This window comes from Monocercomonoides exilis (genome assembly GCF_001643675.1).
Source record: "Monocercomonoides exilis strain PA203 chromosome Unknown scaffold28-1221067, whole genome shotgun sequence".
NCBI lineage: Eukaryota > Preaxostyla > Oxymonadida > Polymastigidae > Monocercomonoides > Monocercomonoides exilis.
The window spans coordinates 628,040-649,011 of NW_027150573.1; the positions used below are offsets into that span (position 1 = coordinate 628,040).

Consider the following 20,972-nt stretch of genomic DNA (forward strand, 5'->3'; position numbering starts at 1 on the left):
TAAATCTGTTCGACGCTTGGTCTGCTTAATATGTTTGGTTTTTTTTATAGAAAGTGCTTCTGGACATTTTTATAATGGTTTCTTTAAATTTTTCAAACAACTTGGCCTTAGTCATGTTTATTATTCGAGTCGGAGGTTTTTTCATTTGAAAATTAATCTGCTTTTGATGATTCTGTGTGAAGTTCTTTTTGATTGAGGAGTTTCTGCCTTTGAAGCAATTTCTTGTTTCCGATGAAGATGTTGCATTTTTTAAGAAAGTGCGATGTTTTGAATGAATTGGCTGATGCAATGAAGTGGCTGAATATTGTTGAATTGATGAAGTAATTGAGTCATTCGCATGAGGAGTGTTGTTTGAAATGTTAAAGAAATTGAAGTGAAAAGGGAAGGTGATGATATGTAATTTGTCTTTGATGATAGACATAAAGAATTTGTTCCTCCATCTTCACTGTTCTTCATGCTATTTGCTGTATGCTTCTCGAACGAATTAATTCTGATATCGTCGTGATGATTTTGAGACATGAAAATATCGCGTCCAATGTTGAATAAGTTGGGGGAGAATGGATTCTGAAGATTATAGAAGCGCTGCTTATTGTTGCGAACGTATACAAATAAAAATGGAAGAGAACCACCATTTATTTGTCTTTTTATTTCTGATTGCACATTTTGTCCAACCACCGAAATATTTTCATCGTTGCATAATATCCATTCATCATTCGACAAATGAACATTGTCCTCTTTTTGATTCAAGCAAAAAGAGAAAAAATGTCCAGATTCATTATTCCCTTGAAAGAACAACACAGAAATCAAACTGAAGTTACAAGCTCCTTCAACATGACAATCACCACATTTTAATCCTTCCATATCATTTGAAAATGACAAACAAAAAGGAACATTCAACGTATTTTCTCTGTTGTTATTTAAAGGTTCAAGCGAAATGGCCAAAATATTTGGAAACTGAATTATATTTAAAATTGCCAATTGATTTGTATTATATTTGCATTTTTCGCAAAATGCATCTCTATTGTTATGATTTGATGTGCTAAATTGAAAAGATTTGTTTAATGATTTGATGATATCATCACCATTCAAACGAATAATTGGAGAGGTTTCTGAAAAACCAAATGAAAAACTGTTACAAACTGAGCACTTTTTGGGAAAATTAATCTGAGCACACATTTCTTTTGAAAGGGCTGGAGTTGCATACGACAAATCACTGTCGATATTCAGAAATGCCTCATAGAATTCTTGCTGATTTCCTCTGAAAAAACGGTGTTCATTTTCCCATTGTTTGACAAATGATAGTGTCCATTTTGAGTTGATGTTTGAGTTGAAACCGCATTTACTGCTCTTGAAGGTAGAAACAAGTTGGATTAAGTTGTCAAAATATGAATTCTTTGATACACTTTTAACTTCTAAGTGATCAAAAAATTGATATATTGATATGAACACTTGAATCAAAGAAGCCAAATAACAGGTATTACCAAAATTCTGTAAATGATAACAGCTTGTCGGTGCTGAATGCTTGTCGACCGATGAATCTTTTGATGCATTAAACCATTGATCCCGATCATTACCATTTGACCCATAAATGCTAATAATATCTTTGAATGAAGAACGAGACAAATCTTCGTCGATGGATTCCATTTCAATGTCTCCATCACAAACATCATTTGAATTGTTTTAATTTTCAATGTCTGATTACGCGAAATTAAAAGCACCACCATTTAATATTGGACCTTTGATTAGCTGATGTGATCTGCATTCGCAGTCAATCCATTGATCGATTCCTTGATGAATGCTATTAAACTTGGGTGAATAAATATCATTTATTTCAATTTCAGGAGACCCAAAGTCCAAGTCTGCAATTTGGTCACTTTGAAAATAGTTTTTCAGAGGATCGATATCTTCCTCCATGCAATCATCTGAATTTAAAATTGAAAAATCATCATCTTCACAATCCATTGAGCCTTTTCCGAATTAACTTGTAATTCAATTTGTTTCGTATGAAAGAATAAAGCATACATTCGTTTAACTGTACTATCCGTCTCGAACCTTCCGAAAATTCAGTTGAGTTTTCTATCAGAACATTCAAGAATTTTTCCTCGTCTGTTTTGCTGAGCTCTTGGTTTATCCATCAAAAAATTTAGAAAAAAAATATACCATTTTATTAAAAAATGAATCCAAACTTGATTTAAAGGGTGGAAGAGTAGGTTTATTTGGATATGGAATATCAAAAATTTCAGAAGAACTGTTTTGCTTTGCAAGTTTATAATTTCCGATTGTGCAGTTAAAATAAAACATAAGAAGCTGCTGATAGCTGAATTCGTGGCATAAACATTTGAGAACAGAAACTATTGAATGAACATTGAGTTCATTATTGTAAACAGATGCCAGCCTCATAACAACATATTTATTTTTGTCTATTGAAAAAGATAGAAAGATTATTGTTCAAAGAAAGATAACATCAACAGAAAACGAAAAACCATTGAATATCTTCTGAATTTGAGGATATAACTTTTTTCCTTTATTTGTATGTTGAAACATGAACTCCATCAAAATAACAGGGTCTCCGTATGACTGTTCTTCCAAAAATTTCCAGGATTTGCTGCACTTTTCACTTTTCCTGGAACTTGACAATTCAGAAAATACTTTTCCATCCATGATCATCATCTGATATTTCGTATTCGTTGGTCTAAAAAAAAGAATCGATCTTTTCATTTTTTACAAAATGCTGGATGACAGATGAAAATATAAAAGCTGACATGAGTTTTTCATGAATTTTTTGACTTTTTATTTCGATGTTTCCAAGATAGCTTCAATTATTAACTTTTTTCTTCCAATGAATTATATGGGTGATTCTTTTTGAAAAGTCACAAATGTTAAATTTTCAAATAAATCAAAAATTAAATATTTTGCTCAAATTTCTGTTTCACCTCACAAATCTTCTTAAGAATGTTTGAAATAGCATTATCAAGATATTGATTCCATGTTTGTGAAGTTTGGTGTCCGCGGACAAAAATTTCATAAAAATACGAAATTATTGATTTATTTGAAAATTAAACATTTGTGACTTTTCAAAAAGAATCACCCATATGAAATGTTCTGATGACTTTGAAGGCATGTGATCAATATGATACGATTGAACATATTAGAACATACATTTTGAAAGAATAGCAGAAGCATTTCGGTTCGTGCAGTTCAAATTAAGATGCATATGAAGAATTGTCCACAATTTAAAGATCAGAAGTAACAAATCATCAAAAATACAAGAAAAGAGAAAAAATGTCAAAAAAACAATTTGAATTGAGTCGTCTGTACAGCAAGGGAGGATGATTATGTTAGTATTTGTTAACTTAGCTAATGAAATCGGATTAAATTAATTTTTGGAGATGAATATGTTGAAAAAAAGGAATTAGAGGAAGAGGAAGAGGAAAAAGAAGCAGGAGGAAAAGTTAAATTGGAAGGTTTAATCTGAACAACTTCTGTTTGAACTACTTGTTGATAATTGCGAAGAATAGCTGAGGAAAAAAGGTGGAGGAATACGAAGAAGATGGATGATGAATCATTAGGCGATATAACCTTCTTTACTCCATCTGAACTCAGTTCAGGTGAAATTGCTTTCAAATCTACATTCGATTCTCCTCCTTCTTCTTCTCCTTCTCCTTCTTCTTCTTCTTCTTCTCCTTCTTCAACAACTTCATTGACGAACTTGAAAATAACCATGTAGATATACACAAATGAAAGAAGAGCACGAAATAGAACAAGATTTATCAAATTTCGTTGAAGAAGAAAAAGATAAATGCATAATCACTCCAGAATAGAGAAGCTGGAAAAGGAAAAAATGGATTCACTTCATTGCAGATTTAAAGCGACAAAGAATATGAATTATTGAATGGAATGAACAGAACCTCATTCTTCTCGTTAACAAACTTTCTCATCTTGTTCTTTATTTTAACTTCCTCTTTATTTCTCCCCATGTTTCAAAGCCTTTCATAATTTATCCTTCTCTGCGTTTGCCTGTTCTTATTTGAATTCGCTTGATGCATCATTTGATTACAATTGAAGAGAAAAGGAAACTTTTAGCTCTAAAGCAGATACGATGACTTTGAAATAGTTGAATAGAATTAAAACCTCCATCTTAACAAGAGGAGGATGAGGAAGAAGAAATAAAGAGGAAAAATAAAAAGAACAGGAAAATGTTTGAAAACTCTGATCAGATAAAAGGACGTTGAATAAGTTGAAAGCATGTTTGCAGATACAGGTTGTTGATTTTGCAAAACGTATTCATTTGAAAACATCTGATTGAGGAGAGTGTTAATTCAGATAGCACAAGGCAAATAGATTGGAGACGAACAGGCGGAATACGCAGAGCCAAAAGAGAAAGAAATGATGTGTAAATTTATGAAGCACATGAATCGAAAACAGCTGCAGCAATTGACCTTCAATTCACGATTTAAGAATAACTGCAAATCTGTTAAAGCACAAATGTGTTTCATGATTCCTTTCTTCTTTTTCTTCGCAATTATTGTATCATCGCCTTTTTTCCCAACCAAATGTTTTAATAACTATTCTTTCAATCATCTCTGGAGCTAATTTTCCGAATGGCATAATGAAATCTTCTTCTTCAATAATCTTTTAATGGATTTATCAGGAGTTTTAATCTAACTTTCAGAGAAGTATTTTTTTAGTGAAAATTTCGAAAATCAGTTGAAAACAGACTTGTCAAATGGAAGTGTAATAAAGCATTCGAAATCTATCGAAAAAGCATACACAAAAGGAGCAAATATAAAGAGGAAGAGAAAATGGCGGAAAGAAGTGGATTTTGAATACTTCATTTGGAGTTTGTTTCATAATTAGAGGTTTTACAAGAATTCAACAACAAGTTTTTAATTGAACGGTTTTGAAGCTTTAAAATCTGTTTCATTTCGAACTTGATCATCAGATGCTTCAAAAATTTCAAAAGTTCAATTGTTTTTTTTTAAATCCTAAAGCACGTCATTCTTCGATCAGCTCCACCACTGGATTCCAACACACACAAACACATAAGAACAAGCAGGTTTTCTGAAGATGATGTGATGAACGAACTTTCGCAATCTTCATCCACGGCATTGGGTGATTTAAGTTTCATGATTGGTGGAGGGATAGCCAGAGGTCTGGTAAGGAGAGGGATATTTGGATTATCAGAACTGGAGTTGTGAACCGAATGGAACATCAGCACGTTGCACATTCAGTCCAATTGCAAATTAATATAAATCAGAATTCTCATGGAGTTTGAATGAAAAGAAAATGAATGTGGAGAAAAAGAAAAAGAAAATTAAAATAAGGTTATCAATTTTCATTTTTCTTTCTTTCTTTTTTCTTCTTCATCTTCTTTTTTTTTTATTTGGGGGAAAATCTGAACATTCAAGCTTTTTTTGCAGAAAGAACAAAAAAATTGTTTCGCTCATTACTTAACTTGACTTTCTCAGATTTCAGAATTTATTGGATTCCCATACCTGTAAACTGGTATCATTGAAACTTTAACACAATGTTTTGTGACATCACAAATATTACAAAAAGTGAGAAAATTTTTCTCAGATTTTTTGATCAAAAAAGTTAATAAAAAGCGCATAATTATTCAATGAAAAAGCATGAAGTTACATATTTTCCCCCATTTTTAGTTTAGTCTAGTTTTGTTTTGTTTTGTTTTAGAATTTAAAAATGAAGCATTCACAAAATATTTCAGTATCAACAATCCAGAAGTTTATTGATTATTTATTATATTGTGAATTGAGAAAATATAAAAATCACATTTTTGATCAGCAAATTTCAATGCATTTCCTCAGGCGATCATGGAATAATTAGATTGATTTTTGTGTGTGAGAAAATATTTGTTCCCAACTACTTGAAATGATTATGATTCAATGAAACTTGCAATTTATTCTTAATATCCGTCTTTTTCTATTTGATAAAAAAAATTCATTTTTGAAGGCTTATTTAACGCTTTGTCAATTTGATCGACTTGTATTCCTTTCAATCTCCAATTAACGTTCATAAAAAATTCCAAATATTCATGTCACATTGAAATGCAATGCAGTTTGTTGTTACTAATCCAAAACAACAAAATAAGTTCGGTTTATCAGCAAGGCATTAACTAACATGTGGGTATTTTTTTTTGAAAAGTTACAAAATATTAATTGATCTGAAAATCAGATCACAAATGATCAGAAAATGTTGATCATTCCGTTACCATTATATATTGCTGAATGTTATTCTATTGAGTTTTGTCACCCTATCCACAAATATTTTTAAAAATTGTCCATACATCATAAATATTTTAAACTTTTTTTATAACTTTCACTTTTAATTTATATTATTTTCGTGTTGCTTGAATCTACGAATTGATATGTTTCTATTTCTTGATTTTTGTTTCATTATCGATATTTTTCGTACAAAAATCTTTTGAATTTTGTTTTATTTTAAAATGCACTTCTTTGTTCAAAAACAAATAATGAAAAAGGAACTTTTTTGAAATTTTTTTCTCGATATTTTTGATAGCAGAAATATTCTTATTTCATGTGCATAGCATTCGAATCACATTCAAAAATACGTGTTCAAAAGAAAAAGATACATTTATTGAATGGAAAAAAATGAAATAAACACTCAATTTATTATTCGATAAGCCCTAAAATAGCAAACTAGAGAAAGTACAAGTTTATCATTTTGAAGAACAAGTCATGAATCAAAACCCTTGTTGTTTTGATATTAATCTTTCTTATTTTCGTATGTTATTCATTTCATTTTGAATTCTTTGCATGAAGATATCCAGTTTTGTGCTTCTCAATCACTTGAAAAAAGATAAGTATTTCTGACTGATCAAAATTTCTTGTCATATGAAGACATCGTCTTTGTGCAGCTGTTGGAGTTTCCAGTAGGCGTGGTGGGGTATCTGAAAAATCTTCTTGTTACAGGAGTAGCGCAGCAGTCCTCTTATCCATCAAGGCCTTTGTCTTTGTCATCTTTATCTTTCATTCCGATGAGTAGAAAAGAAGAGAAGAAGGTTGGAGTGCTTAAGCCCATCATCTTCATTTGCATCGACAGTTGATCCTTCGGAGGCATCGGCGGTAACTGCGTTTAATACTTCATCAGCAGTGATGGATAACATCGAGAGGCGGCTGCTGATAGTGACGCGAGAAGAGCTGAAACGTTTGTTCGGCACATGTCGCTATCGCTGAAGATGCTGTGTGAATATGCAGTCACGTAGCTTTCTGTGTGGTTCGTGTGTATTTTGAACAAACACAATGATAAGTTTTCGGAGATGATTTCAGTTTTGTTTGTGGAGCCGCTTTCTTCACAAGCAGTATCGTCTGGAAAGAAGATGTGGAGCAAACATATCTTAATGGTGATGGATCTGAATGCATTCCTGTTGATACACTTTCTATTTGATCCGTTACTGCTACCGCCCGCTATAGCGCGGCTGGTGTAGCGATTGCCGCAGTCGAGGCGTGTGGTGACGAAGTTGGAAGGCGAAGTGATGAGGTGGATGGTTGTTCTATGAAGGACAGAGGAGAGAGCGGAGAAGGTGCCGGAAGTGGCGTTGTTGAGAAATGATGATGTGGTTCTTTCTCTGGATGTACTCGATGAACGATAAGGGGTGAAGGAGCAGGAGAAGAAGGAGGAGGAGACGGAAGGAGAGACAGAGAAGAAACTTCAGGAGTTCAACATGCTGCTGCAGAAGATCCGGGACGAAGAGCGGATGTCAAATCCTACGAGCGTACTGGAGGAGCAGCTGCAGGAGAAGAACAAGATGGAGAAGGAAACGAAGATGCTGATGGTACTGTTGAAAATGCAGGAGAAGACGATAAGATAGCAGTAGGTGCCATTCAAGGAAGTGATTGAGTAACAGTGGATGGCGCTTGCGCAAAAGAAGCAGGAGCAGAAGAAAATGAATGCATCATATGAAGAGACAGTGGAGTGGCTGGTTGATTAGGTGAAGGGAAGGCGGAGCAGAGGAAAAAGTGGTTGGAGAGGGAACTTTTCTGGCGGAGTCGACAGCGATGGAGCGGCTGATGAGCGCAGTGTCTGAGATGCAGTGGTGGGTTGCGTACGAAACGGCGTATGTGCTTCGGTTGCCACCAAAGTGGAGGTCATCAGTTCCGATGCAGATGCCGTTGATGTTGCTGAAGACAGGACTTAAACAGAAGCTGGCGTGGACTCTGTCGAAGATCCAGGGAATATACAGAGATTAGATATTGGTAGATTTGAGCGAATACGGCGCTTGGTGGGAAAGTGTGGTGCTTCAAAGGCAGGTCCATGTGGACTTTATTCAAATATGACTGGGGGAGAAGTTCTCGGAGAAATTGAAGAAAGAGGTGGTGCGGTTGGCAAGAATGTTTGGGGAAGAGCTGTTTCGGAAGGACTTTGCAGGGAAGTGGCTATTTGGTGAATTTGTGCAGAGGGAGTAAACTGGAGGTGAATTGGAGTTTTCCTGACAACTGAATTGCGTTAGAAGAGGTATCATAGAAGAGATTAAAATGTCTTTTGGTTGTTTGAGGAGATACAGCAGGAGAAAATGGAGGCTGAAGCGTTTGCGTTTCTGTGGTTTCTGCCGAACAACTTCCGAGCAGAAGCAGCTTTTGGATGTTTGTGATGAAGCTGATCTGCGAAATCCTCATCTGCAGTCTTTGAACAATGAGATTGTGAAGACAACGAGATGCGCTGAACAACTTAAAGCGTGAGCTTTATACAGTATCAAAGGTGGCATTGGAATGGATTGGGCTGAAGCTACCAGTGGAGAATATACAGTCGGTATTGGAGAAGAAAGAGGTGCGGTTGGAGTCGTCCCAGATGGTGCGGCTGATGCGATGACTGTTGTGGATGAAGCTGTGGAGGAACGACCAAAAAAAGGCGATTTGCTTTGATGATCCTTTGGGGGATGGGCAGTGATTGGCGCAGTTTCTACAGACGGTGGTGTAGCTGAAAGAATTAATAGCGAAGCATGTAAATATTCTTCATTGGCATTGACATTTTCGTTTTCATGTTCTTCTTCAAATTATTTTTTCTCTTCCTTCTTCTCCTCTTTCTCTTTTTTCTCTTCCATTCTTTTCTTATCTATTTTAATACTCTCAATTTTTCTTCTAAACTTGATTTTGTTTCATCTATTAACCTCATTCTACTTTCAGATCATGTTTCTTTTCACATTCATAATTTTTAAAAACATTCTTTGAAAGAAACAAATATGTAATCAACATTGAGAATGTTTTGTCTTCTTTTTGCTTATTTCTGAGTGAATAATAGAAAATAAGAAGGTAACGGAGGAGGATAAGAAGGAAGAGGAAGATGATGATTCTTGACAATATATTGACTCCTCCTCTCTCCCTCTGCCGTTCCATAGCCTTGTGGAGCAGCTCCACATGCAGCCAATCACACAGCGGCAGCCCAAAACAGATCGCCTTTTCCACCTCGTTCTTTACAGCTGCAGTTCCACCAACTCCACAACCAACCCATCCATCCACAACCGTGCCCGCTGCCCTTCTGTCTTCCACATAGCCCACTGCGTTGACTCCATCTGCCGTTTCTGAACCACCTCCACCCCCGCCCCTGCCCTTGCCCCTGTGGATATCACCGAAATCACCAGCCCCTGGCCATTCAGAGCCATCTTTAGCAGGGCAAAATGCGGACTAACTGTCATCTTAACCGTACTTTTCTCAGATGGACACAGATATGTTCAAATCTCGGAGGAATTAAATATTTCCTGATGTTTCAGGAACAGCGTGAAGATGTAATTGATATGACACGCCTATTGTAACGATGTAAATGATGGCAAACAGCATCCAGACAGCAAGTATACATCCCGAAAGATCCACAGAAACAGCGCGTTCGGTATCTGCGGAATGCACTCTCACAAAAGAGACTCTTGCCTCGAATACGTGATCCCTCACCAAGCTTCGTGTGATGATGATGATGAAAAGTCAATGAATCGCATCAACGAATCTCATCGTGCAGCGCCATAATCGCGTCCTTTTTTCATCTTTTCTTCTGCTCAGGTGTTATTTAACAGACACCCCAGAAACACAGACGAGTCTGCCTCCCCAATCTTTTTCTGCAGCCACTCAAACTCCCAAAAAAACGTCTTGATAATTTTGTCCGAAGCTTCTGTGACCGCTGTATTGATTTCCTTCCAAAACATCCTGTCCAAAGTCATTAGGAACATCTAGCTCTCTTCTGCAAGTGGCTTCAACTGAAAACCTTCAAATAGCACTTTGCAGTTGTCATGAAAACCACAACTTGTCTCCTTTGCACTCCTCCCGCTCAAACTTCTTTAACAACAACACATCAGCAAAGTCTTTTAGAAACAGCTCCACAACGAAGATCATCTTTAATTGTGCGGCCTCGCTCTTCTTCTGCGCTGCGTGCTTTACCCTCAGCCACATGAACACAAAATACCCAAACTGCTGCCTCGGAACCACCGCTTCCGCTAACACAGCGATACCCTCTTCCAAGTCTGTTGCAATCTTGTCTCCGAATATCCCCAAAATCTTCGTCAGCTTCAACACTAGCGACGACTTCAGCCCAATTTTCAGCGGCTTCAACAAACGCTTCATCTGCACAGACGAATGCAAAGTGATCGGTATCCAAAGCTCATGCGCCGTTTCGTGGTCAACTTGCCTAAGTGACCAAGAAACCGTTCTCATCTGATGCTCTATCGTCTCTTCATACAACTCCTTCTTTTTCTTCTGCTCCAACTTCTATTACACAAGCTCCGTCTGCAGCTCTCATTCATCTATTGCACAGCGCCTTCTGCATGTGTATCGTCTTTTCCTGCACTTTCGACAGCACCATTCTTTTCGATCTTTCGCTTATCCCACATCTCGTTCCCTAACTTCCATCTCAGTCGAAACTCTTTCCACCCACCGTTGTCTTCTTCCCACAACACTCATCCCGCTCCCCACTTTCACAACAACTCCCTTCCCGCTCGGGTCTGGCCCAACCATTACAGCGTTGCAATCCCCGATGCTTGCTGCAAGCTTCTCATTTGAGTTTTTACGAAACCCAGAAGGTAGAATCAACAAAGAAGAAAACGGAATCATCACTCTTTCTGCCGGGGCATTCAAAGAAGAAGGTGTGGCAAGCGATACCCCTGCCCCTGACACTGCCCCCTCGCTGCACTCACTCGCCACTCTGCCATGCTGAGAATGCAGCTTCTTCTCCTTCTCAATCCCCACATCAATCAGCTCCACCTTCTCATTCATCGCCACCAGCTGCTGCAGCTCCTTCACTTCTGCGATGTGCTTCTCGCTCATCTGCAGAATCTTCCTCTCCCGCATCCGGATGATCTTGTCATTCTCCTGCAGCTGCTCCACAAGCCCGCTCATCCGCTTTGAGATCCGCTCGTCGTCACGGATCTTCTGCAGCAGCATGACGAACTCCGAATACCGCTTCTTCATCTCCTGCTTCGCATCCTCGTGCTGCTCCTTCAGCTCCCAGATCTACCGCCCCAGCCCCTCCTTCTCCCCAGCCAGCTCCGCCACCTGCGCCTCGAACTTCCTGCCAGTCTTGCAAAGCGTCTACACAGCATTCGCTTTTGTCCTCTGCAGGTCTTCCTACTTGTTCTTCAGCTCTTCCCCTATTCACACACTGCAACCTCTCGCCTAATCACATTATCGTCCAGCTTCACCACCAAATATTTCAGCTGAAAAGATAACGATTCCTGCCACGACGGGTCAAACAGATCGTAGATCGACGGGAACGCATTCACATCTGCCGCTGCAAAGATCTGCTTGCTCCCCGACTTCGTGCCCACCGACGCTGCAAACGACGGAAACAGCGGTGCCACCAGCGGAACCGAAAGCACCACAGAAAGCGCCACATCGCACTCACACCCAACACCCCCATACAGCACATCCAGCTGCGCCACAATATATCCCCATAGCGTCTGTTGCTCCCTCAGTAACGACTATTGTGATTATCATACACCCCAGCCACCTCTTGATGAAGTCCATTGCTGCTGCCGACGTGGATTTCGCTTCAACCGCAGAGGTGTCCGAACGGCCAATTTCACTCGCTGATGATGAAAATGAAGATGGCTTATCATCTCCTGTCGCCTTCTTCTCTTCGCTTCTTCGCTTCCGGAATGGCGAAGTTGATCTACGCGCTGCTCCAGTTGAAGAAGACGAAGAAGACGAAGGCGCTGAGCGAAGAGACGGCTGCTTCGCTTCCAACGCTACAAGAAGTTTGATGAGACATTTCCCATCATGTCATCAGGCAGCTCCACCTGTGACACAAACACAACATTTTCATTTTTTTCTGAATGGTCAAACAGCAACAAAAGCATACAGTTCTCGATCCATGGGAAAAGGATAAAACAAGGTTTTTTCAAAAGTAGAGTTGAAATTTGAAGATATAGATGAGCAAAAAAGCAAATGAGCAATTGGCATCTATTAAAGATATGATTCATGATTTGATTCAAGATTTGATATACCATTTCTTTTTTGAATTTTTATAAAAGGACATTTGATATCAGAAATTTTATGTTATTTTTTATTTATTTGTTATAACATTAAAAACTGTTCAAAATTAACAACCTTTTGTATTTCTTTTAATAACAACAAGGATTGTTTCGATGAAATTTTCCTGTTTAATAATTTCTTTTCAAAGTACTCAAATAAAATCAAGTTAAAATCTATCTGTTTTTCAACATAGGAATATATTCAAAAAGAATTTTCCTCACAAAAATATTAAACATTAAAACGAACTGTTGAAATGAAAACAAAGAAATATAAATAAATATTTCTGTGACTTCAAAAAACAAGAAAAAAACATTTAAATAATAAAAGTGTAACAATAGAAAAATGGGTATTTGAAATTTATATTAAAAAAACGCAATATTTGTGGATAGGGTGACAAAACTCAATAGAATAACATTCAGCAATATATAATGGTAACGGAATGATCAACATTTTCTGATCATTTGTGATCTGATTTTCAGATCAATTAATATTTTGTGACTTTTCAAAAAAAAATACCCATGTGTTCGGTTTTAGCGGACTCTTCTCATCTGTTAAATGTTGTAATAACAGATTTCTATGAAATGATTAATGACCTTATTATATAACTTTATCATACTATGAGTGAATCCAGAATATTCTAAATACCACAAACTGTGAATAAGAAATTTAAAACAAAAACGCTCAAAACCTTTGTATTCTTGTTATCTCTTCATTCGTTTCATTTTCTTATTCAAATGATAGATTCATCATCTTTTTCACTTTTATCAACAACTCAAACATTCTCTTTCTGCCCTTCTTTCAAATTTCGAAATTTTCTCTTTCATATTTTATATTTCACTAAAGAAATCAATTTATTGAAAAAAATGATATTATTCTTCTTTCTTTTCAATAAACTCTTCTGTATTCAATACAAAGAAAAGCAAATGAATTGGACAAACCAATTATTGCATTTTTAACAAGAAATCCTTGCTGAATCCAAATGCTCAATGTCAATTTCGCTTTTCGCATCCTCAGCAACCACAAAAATTATGGTTTCTTTTTATCGTTCAAATGAATGACTTGAAGAAAAATATTTTCTGAAATACAATATCTAGAAAAATATTTGATATATATCATGTTTGATCAAAGCATAAAATAAAAGATAAAAAAAAATTAAAAACATCAAAATGAATAGGAAATGAAAAGAAAATACCAAAAACAACACATTGAATTCGATTAAAATTGAAAAACATTGTTGATTTGTTGCAAAATTCAAGGACCGAAAAATTGTATTATTTCAAAAATAACTACCCATTTATTAAAATTTGTTCAATTCTTTCAATGTTAAATTTTCGTACTCGATCTACAATAAAATTTCTTGTGCATTTTCTCAACGCATTATGTTTGTTGGAGTTTTATTTCAAAATTCTTTATTCTCACAATAATATACGATACATTTGTTAAGTCATTTTTTGAGTTTTATTTTTTAATTTGTATGATTAAAATAGGTTTTTTTATCTTCAAACAATAAATAAATTATAATTTTTTGAATCACGATAATATTCAAAAATATAAGTTAAACATTATCATTTTTTCTATTTATTTAAATTATCAATATTATAAACTGTATTTCTTTGAAGAGAAATTCATTAACATGAGGAAAAAACAGTACATGTTGATTGAACAAAAGAATTTAATATTTTCTTATGTAATGAAATAGTACAAACAAATAAAAAAAGAATTATCAAAGATTATACTAAAAAAATGCTCTAAAATTGATTAAACAAATGCATCGTATATTTCTTTGAAAATAAAGAATTTTGAAATAAAACATTAACAAACATAATGTATTGAGAAAATGCACAAGAAATTTTATAGTAGATCGAGTACGATAATTGAACATAGAAAGAATTGAACAAATTATAATAAATAATATCAACATAAATAATAGCTGAATATGTATTTATTTGAATCAAAATATTAACTAAAGTCATTAGTATAAATAACATATAAACAAAGTTTGTCTTATCATTGAACAAATTAAATACCAACAAACTTTAAAAAAATATATATTAAACACTGCAGTTATAGCCCCGTTTTTGAAGCTTTTAAAAGTGATGCATAACAAACAATAATAGAATAATTTTCATTCCAATAATAACAGACTGTAATCTTTACTTTTGGAACGTCTGCTACGAAAAAAAGCATGCTTGAGACAAAACAGGTATCTGGCAGACGTATTCATAAAATTATAGTTGTAAATTAAAAGAAAGATAAATTGCTATTAAAGGCTTCTTGAAATATTTAAAGCAAACCTCTCTCGCAAGTTGTGGTTGAGCTTGCCAATAACTTTTCACATTCTTATGACAAAATAATTTTTTCACATTTGATCATAACCATGTGAATCACAAATATTTTTTAACACATATTAATTTTTCATTCACAAATATAAAACAAATCGTGATGTGATATTTTATTTTTATTGTTATCTTGTTTACAATATTTATTTTTGGATAATTGATGAATTAAACAATTTTTATGAATACGAATGTATTAGCGTTTTTGATAAAAAAATATAAATAAATAATAATAAGCATAGTCAAATTTTGAATGAGAGCTCTTCGTTCTTTGTTTGCAATAAGTTATTATTTTTTTCAAATTACACAAATATTTGCCAGTTCCGGGTTTGGCACCAGGTTCCGAGTTTGGCACCAATGGTATTCCTGTTGAAAAGAACAATTATGAAATAACTACAAGAACAGCTACTATTTTTTTATCATATCAATGATGTCAAGAAACAATTATTTCTAATGATTTGAAAGAAATAACTTTTATTTATGAATACGCTTTCATCTAACTGAAATCTGTGTTTTGATTACAAACAATTTTGATGCAAAATGCTTTCAATTTTGCGTTGAGCAAAAGATTTCTTTGAGAGATTGTGATAGCAACAATGTATTGGAAAAGAAAGCTAAAACAAAAGAAAGATATTCAAATGAAAAAAAGAAAAATGAAGCTAGGAAAATCAGTTCGAGATAAAGTTTTATTGAATTGAGATAATGACAAAAATAAAAGTTTAATTGGGAAAGGTTTTCTGACAAATTGTTCTGAATCAGAAATCGAGCTAAGAGAAACGCAAGAAGATGAAGTGGAGAATATCAAGCAACTTTCAATCCAATATCAAAAAAGTGAAATGAAATAGAAATTAGAAAAATACGATAAAACTTTTGAAAAAATATGCAACATATAAAATTGAGGATCAAACAACAACGAATATTCAGAATTTTGGAAATATCAACAGAATTTTTAAATGTTTTTACTCCAATTTTTGTATCGAAACTTTTTAAACAATAATTGTAATTGTTTCATTCGTGCGCTTGAATTACTTCTTTCTCGTTTGAAAGTGCTCTCCAAATGATATATTTTTCAACCAATTTCTTTTTTGTAATATAATAGCTTGTTCATTTCTGCAGATTGCAGCAGACTTTTTTTGTTCCTAATGGAATGACCGTAAGATGAACTATCTGAGGCTGTTATATGTCTGACTCCATTGCGGTGTATTAAAAATTTTTAACTTTTTTCAAGCACTCACTTTGATGCTTTCTTAGGAATAATCACATTTTGAATTGAACGAGCCAACAAAAGAAAATTAGCATTTCTCAGCTAATAAGGTTAGAAATTGTTGCTGAATCCAGGAATAATTAGGAATATGCTTGCTCAGCATTTTTGTTGTGTGTTTGTGTGTAACTGTTTCTGTTGCTCTTGCATCTGATGGGCTTGTGGCATATTGGGAAAAAAAGCTATCACAGCATCCGTAATTGGGGCAGCCTCGAAGTCGAAAGCATCACACATGGTGAGCATGTGGCGCCTTCAGTGAAGCCACGGATTAAGATCTCTTGTGGCTGATGAGAGGTGATCTGTCTGAAGGCGTAAGACAGCTGAATTCCTTTGCCAACGGGGAAAAGACGAACCGCAATTTTTTTTGAAAAAATTTGGTCTTTCTCAGTCATTATTTTCGGCATAGAAATAACTGATTCACATTAATTAAGCTGAATCAAAGATATAAAATGTCACCTCAACATCGCTTTATTGGTAAAAGTGATAGATTCCTTATTTTTATTCTTCTAAACCTTAATAAGCAGTTATAGTGCCTTCAATCTCAAATACTCCTTTTTGAAACCATCCAAGTGTGCAAATGCTTATCAAAACAGAGGCAAGTTGGTGTATATCTTGTTCTTTTGTAATATTTCGGATGAAGATGAAATTACCATTGATGAAGAGATGAATGAAGTATCTTTGTCTGATAACCAGTCGGTGTGAAGGGCAACGCAAATCGGCATATGTTTGAAGAAAGAATGATAAAGTTTCTGAGACAGAACAGCGAAAAGAGCATCCCATTCATTTCTTTGAAGGAATGGAGTGCATTAAACACTTAGAACAGAATCTGGAAAGCTGTCAACATTCTCTCCTTCAGAGTGCATGCCGTCATATCTTTTTCTTATCCATCCAATGAAGCAACATGTATTACAAATCCCACTGGTTTTCAATCAGCTTCTTGATAAGTAATAAATAAACTGTTGCATCCAACAGGCTTAACAACGAAGATGCTATATGATAGAACGCCTTTTAAAAAAAATGATTTGGAAAACTATCGCACACATTGAGAATTCAAAGAAATTTTCTTAGTTTCCATCATTTTATCCTATTATCTACTCATTTGATTTGTATCTTGAATTTCAAAATAATGTAATTTGAATTAATTGCGAGTTGTTTGCGAAAAAGAAACAAGAATACCTTGATTGTTCACTCCACAATTTATCTTTTAATTTCGTCGATTTTGCAGCACTGACTTGTTCCTTCTGGAAAATGCAGTATTGTTATTATTATTATTTACAAAGAAAACCGTTGTTTTTATTTATTACACCTGCTTTCAAAAACAATAGAAATATCTTATTTTTATTTTGATATCTAGGAGATTCGCATGATAAACAAAATCCAAAAAGCTATATTAAAGGACACATGATAATTATTTTTTTAACGCAAAGTCAGCAACATTTGTCGATGGGCGAGCAAGTCTTTTGATAAATAACTATTTTGATCTTTCCTACATTAATATTTTGGATAGAAAAATATTCGAATTGAATAAATGAATATTCGAATAAAATAAATGAGTTAAAATATTCTATGAATTCATAAAACTTGTGCAAAGAATAGAATAAATCTGTAATGGCTGAAAAAAAAAAAAAAAAAGAACTCGACAAAAAGACATCATCTCGACCTACATAAACGTCCAAAACTTAGCTTGTCGCAAAGGCCTAATTAATATCGAGCATAGAAAAGTGATTTCTATTGGGAAAAAAAAAATTTTTTTTTTGAAGTTTTATTTTTTGAAGAATTTAAAATTGAGTTTGAATTTAACAATTGCATGTCAAATGAAAATTATTGTTAAAAACGAAATAGAAATAAATTATTCACAGCGAATAAAATCACTGAATAAGAAAATAAATAATTAAAAAAAATTAAGATCGTTCCCAATACTTTCATAATTAGATATCTTTTTCAATGGATCCTTTAAACGATACGGCTTTTGAATCAGCTGGCGAAGTTTCGGTAGTTCCATCGTTTGCAGAGGTGCGAGATTGTTGGATATAAATTTAAAGTTTCATATATTTGCAACATATTAATTTAATATTATAAAAATCAATAAATATAACTTTGAAAAACCGTTTACAATTTTTATATTTTAAAGATGAAATTAAACGAAAATCTGTTGCGGGGCATTGTTGATTATGGATTTGAGAAGCCATCCGCAATTCAACAGAGGGCAATTTTACCAATTCTAAGTGGAAGAGATGTTATTGCTCAGTCCCAGTCAGGAACAGGAAAAACCGCAACATTCAGTATTGCTGCACTTCAGTCTGTTGTTGTTACAAACAAAGAACCACAAGTGCTTATTTTATGTCCAACTCGCGAGCTTGCATTACAAATTCAAAAAGTTATTGCAACTCTTGGTCAGCACATGGCTGTTCAGTGTCATGCAAGGTAATATTAACATATACCTCAATATTTTTATTTATTTATTTTATTTTAGTATCGGAGGATCTTCACTTTCAGATGATGTTCGTCGCTTAGAAGCAGGTGCTCAAGTTATTGTTGGGACGCCAGGAAGAGTTGCAGATATGATAAGGAAAAAACACTTGAAAATTAGGCATATAAAGATGTTGGTTTTGGACGAAGCAGATGAAATGTTAAACGAAGGATTTAAAGAACAAATTTATGAGATCTATCGCTATTTACCTCGTGAGACTCAAGTTGTTGTGTTCAGTGCAACATTGCCACAATCTGTTTTGGAAATAACAACCAAATTTATGACAACACCTGTTCGTATTTTGGTAAAACGTGATGAATTGACACTTGAAGGCATCAAGCAGTTTTTTGTCTCAGTTGAGAAAGAAGCATGGAAGTTTGAGACATTATGCGATCTTTATGATACCCTGACTGTAACACAGTCAGTTGTATTCTGCAACACAAGAACAAAAGTTGATGAACTCACCAGAAAGATGAAGGAGGCCAGCTTTTCTGTTGTGTCCATGCACGGAGGAATGGAACAGAAGGAACGTAACGAAATCATGGAACAGTTTCGGAGAGGTGAAGCCAGAGTGCTGATTACTACAGATATATGGGCTCGAGGAATAGATGTTAGTATTGTATCTCTTGTTGTAAATTATGATATACCAACAAACAGAGAGATTTACTTGCATCGCATTGGAAGATCAGGAAGATATGGAAGAAAAGGTGTTGCTATCTCATTTGTTAAGACTGAAGATATTCGAATTCTAAGAGATATAGAACAGTTTTATTCAACACAAATAGATGAAATGCCTATGAATGTCGCTGATCTTATTTAGACAACACAGACTCTTCCATCTTATCTCATTTAAATGTGGTTTAAGACGTTATTCTTTCAGTCTTTTTTCACAATTTTCAATGAATTTCATAAAATCACTTCATATTTTCCGTTTTATTATCTCATATTTACATAAAAATTGACACTGCGCGAATGATCCACGCATATAAAACAGAATTGTACAAAGTTAAATGATGTGTAAAATTAAGAATTTCTTAACCACATAAACAGTTAATTTATTCATTATTGATAACAAATCTTTTGACCAAAGCAACAAACAACATAAAAAATTATTTTTAAAGAGGCAAAAAGACGGAAAAATAAAATAGCAACTTCAGCATAAAACTATCCATTTCTTTAAAAATCAAATCGTTGAAAAATTATAAAAACATACAAGAACTAAAATCTTAAATCTTTGCACATGCAATTGATGCAGCCTTTAAATATTTGCTTGAGCAATATTTTAAGTAAATTCCATGCGCTTTTTCATGTGGTGCTTTCTTTATAATTTTCTGCATCTGAATTAATATTGGATAAATTTGTTCATACGTTAATCCACTGTAATACACCAACGATGCTGACCACGGGGGCCTGCCAGCAATTCTCAGTGCATGGGACAAAGAAGCAGCTGCAATTTCAGAAGGCAAATATGTTGTTGTAAGCGTATAATCCATCAATGAATATTCAGCGATGAAGCGAGAAATCATTCCAACAGAAGAATCAGCATGAGCAGCCTTCGCGTAACGCTTCAAGAAAGTAAGTGCTGTAGGTGCTCCAAGTGAATATCGGAGCTCATTCAAAATTATTCGTTCCATTTTAATTAAATCAACTTTTGTTGCAATGTCTGGACAAAAATTCACTAATTGTTCGATTGAAGGATAATAAGTTTCTTCAAATTTGGAAGAAACAAAAAAACAGCCTAGCATCAGCATGTAAATCTTATCAACAGAAACTACTTTTTTAGATAAAAATCGGTCAAATAAAGAGACGCTGATAAAGATGGTGTCAGCTTGAAGAGAAGTGTGATATGTTTGAGAAAGAATGCGATGAAGTTCCACAATCCAATCAACACTATAAAGTCTGTTTAATGCTGTAATTTGAGGTTGAAGGTTAATATAACGAGGATTTGGACGAAACTTTTTCTATTGCACATTCACAAAAAAATAAAATAAGTATTTCAAAAAAACAAAAAAGAAAAAAACAAATATAAAAAAACAAAACAGAAAAAAATTTAAAAATAAAATGAAATTCAACTTCACATTCTTCTTAATAAAAGAAAAATTTTATTCACTTAGCTCCATTTTTTCAATGAACAAACTTGAAGTTCCGTTAAATATTGATAAACTTCTTTAACATAAACACTACAAGTGTATGGATTCATCGCATCTCCGTTGTCAATTTCTTCCACAACATCTGTCGTTGGAACAACGTACATAGGAACTTCATTTAAAGTGATAGGAGTTTCTTCTTCTACCGCTTCAGTCTTTTCATCCATTTTAATCGATTATTCTATGGGCCTCAAAGTCAATCATTTTTTATTCGTTTGAAAAATGTATATAGTGTTAACTTGATTCATTTAACAAATTAATATCGATAAT

The 20,972-nt window shown here is 34.3% G+C and overlaps 7 protein-coding genes across 7 annotated transcripts; 3 read left to right on the forward strand and 4 right to left on the reverse strand.

Moving 5' to 3' along the window:
- Window positions 1-7,198: 7,198 nt before the first annotated feature.
- MONOS_2817 (uncharacterized protein) lies at window positions 7,199-7,878 on the forward strand (the record flags this gene model as incomplete). The annotated part of the gene is made up of 2 exons (XM_067872770.1): window positions 7,199-7,221; window positions 7,632-7,878. 2 exons carry the CDS (start codon window positions 7,199-7,201, stop codon window positions 7,876-7,878), a joined length of 270 nt encoding a protein of 89 aa, XP_067725700.1.
- Window positions 7,879-7,888: 10 nt separating this feature from the next.
- On the forward strand, window positions 7,889-8,228 carry MONOS_17726 (uncharacterized protein; the record flags this gene model as incomplete). Its single annotated transcript, XM_067870674.1, has 2 exons — window positions 7,889-7,960; window positions 8,028-8,228. The coding sequence occupies 2 exons, from the start codon at window positions 7,889-7,891 to the stop codon at window positions 8,226-8,228; spliced, it is 273 nt and encodes a 90-aa protein (XP_067725701.1).
- A 422-nt stretch (window positions 8,229-8,650) lies between these two features.
- MONOS_2816 (uncharacterized protein) lies at window positions 8,651-10,673 on the reverse strand (the record flags this gene model as incomplete). The annotated part of the gene is made up of 4 exons (XM_067872769.1): window positions 8,651-8,955; window positions 9,425-9,637; window positions 9,830-9,924; window positions 10,261-10,673. The coding sequence occupies 4 exons, from the start codon at window positions 10,671-10,673 to the stop codon at window positions 8,651-8,653; spliced, it is 1,026 nt and encodes a 341-aa protein (XP_067725702.1).
- Window positions 10,674-10,838: 165 nt separating this feature from the next.
- MONOS_2815 (uncharacterized protein) lies at window positions 10,839-11,354 on the reverse strand (the record flags this gene model as incomplete). Its single annotated transcript, XM_067872768.1, has 1 exon — window positions 10,839-11,354. One exon carries the CDS (start codon window positions 11,352-11,354, stop codon window positions 10,839-10,841), a length of 516 nt encoding a protein of 171 aa, XP_067725703.1.
- A 22-nt stretch (window positions 11,355-11,376) lies between these two features.
- On the reverse strand, window positions 11,377-12,273 carry MONOS_2814 (uncharacterized protein; the record flags this gene model as incomplete). Its single annotated transcript, XM_067872767.1, has 3 exons — window positions 11,377-11,630; window positions 11,954-12,202; window positions 12,267-12,273. The coding sequence occupies 3 exons, from the start codon at window positions 12,271-12,273 to the stop codon at window positions 11,377-11,379; spliced, it is 510 nt and encodes a 169-aa protein (XP_067725704.1).
- A 5,727-nt stretch (window positions 12,274-18,000) lies between these two features.
- Window positions 18,001-19,561, forward strand: MONOS_2813 (DEAD box ATP-dependent RNA helicase). The gene is made up of 3 exons (XM_067872766.1): window positions 18,001-18,098; window positions 18,217-18,509; window positions 18,559-19,561. The coding sequence occupies exons 1-3, from the start codon at window positions 18,030-18,032 to the stop codon at window positions 19,373-19,375; spliced, it is 1,179 nt and encodes a 392-aa protein (XP_067725705.1). The 5' UTR covers window positions 18,001-18,029; the 3' UTR covers window positions 19,376-19,561.
- Window positions 19,474-20,885, reverse strand: MONOS_2812 (putative cyclin B). Its single transcript, XM_067872765.1, has 2 exons — window positions 20,693-20,885; window positions 19,474-20,516 (listed from the first exon to the last, which is right to left on the reverse strand). The coding sequence occupies exons 1-2, from the start codon at window positions 20,867-20,869 to the stop codon at window positions 19,782-19,784; spliced, it is 912 nt and encodes a 303-aa protein (XP_067725706.1). The 5' UTR covers window positions 20,870-20,885; the 3' UTR covers window positions 19,474-19,781.
- Window positions 20,886-20,972: the final 87 nt, after the last annotated feature.

Excerpts from the sequence above, each read along its gene's own strand:
- MONOS_2813 (XM_067872766.1), top strand. The coding sequence starts at position 18,030 with ATGGATCCTTTAAACGATACGGCTTTTGAATCAGCTGGCGAAGTTTCG. Across the intron at positions 18,099-18,216 it reads TAGTTCCATCGTTTGCAGAG|ATGAAATTAAACGAAAATCT; the intron begins GTGCGAGATTGT and ends TATATTTTAAAG. Across the intron at positions 18,510-18,558 it reads GCTGTTCAGTGTCATGCAAG|TATCGGAGGATCTTCACTTT; the intron begins GTAATATTAACA and ends ATTTTATTTTAG.
- MONOS_2812 (XM_067872765.1), bottom strand. The coding sequence starts at position 20,869 with ATGGATGAAAAGACTGAAGCGGTAGAAGAAGAAACTCCTATCACTTTA. Across the intron at positions 20,517-20,692 it reads AATATTTAACGGAACTTCAA|AAAAAGTTTCGTCCAAATCC; the intron begins GTTTGTTCATTG and ends AATGTGCAATAG.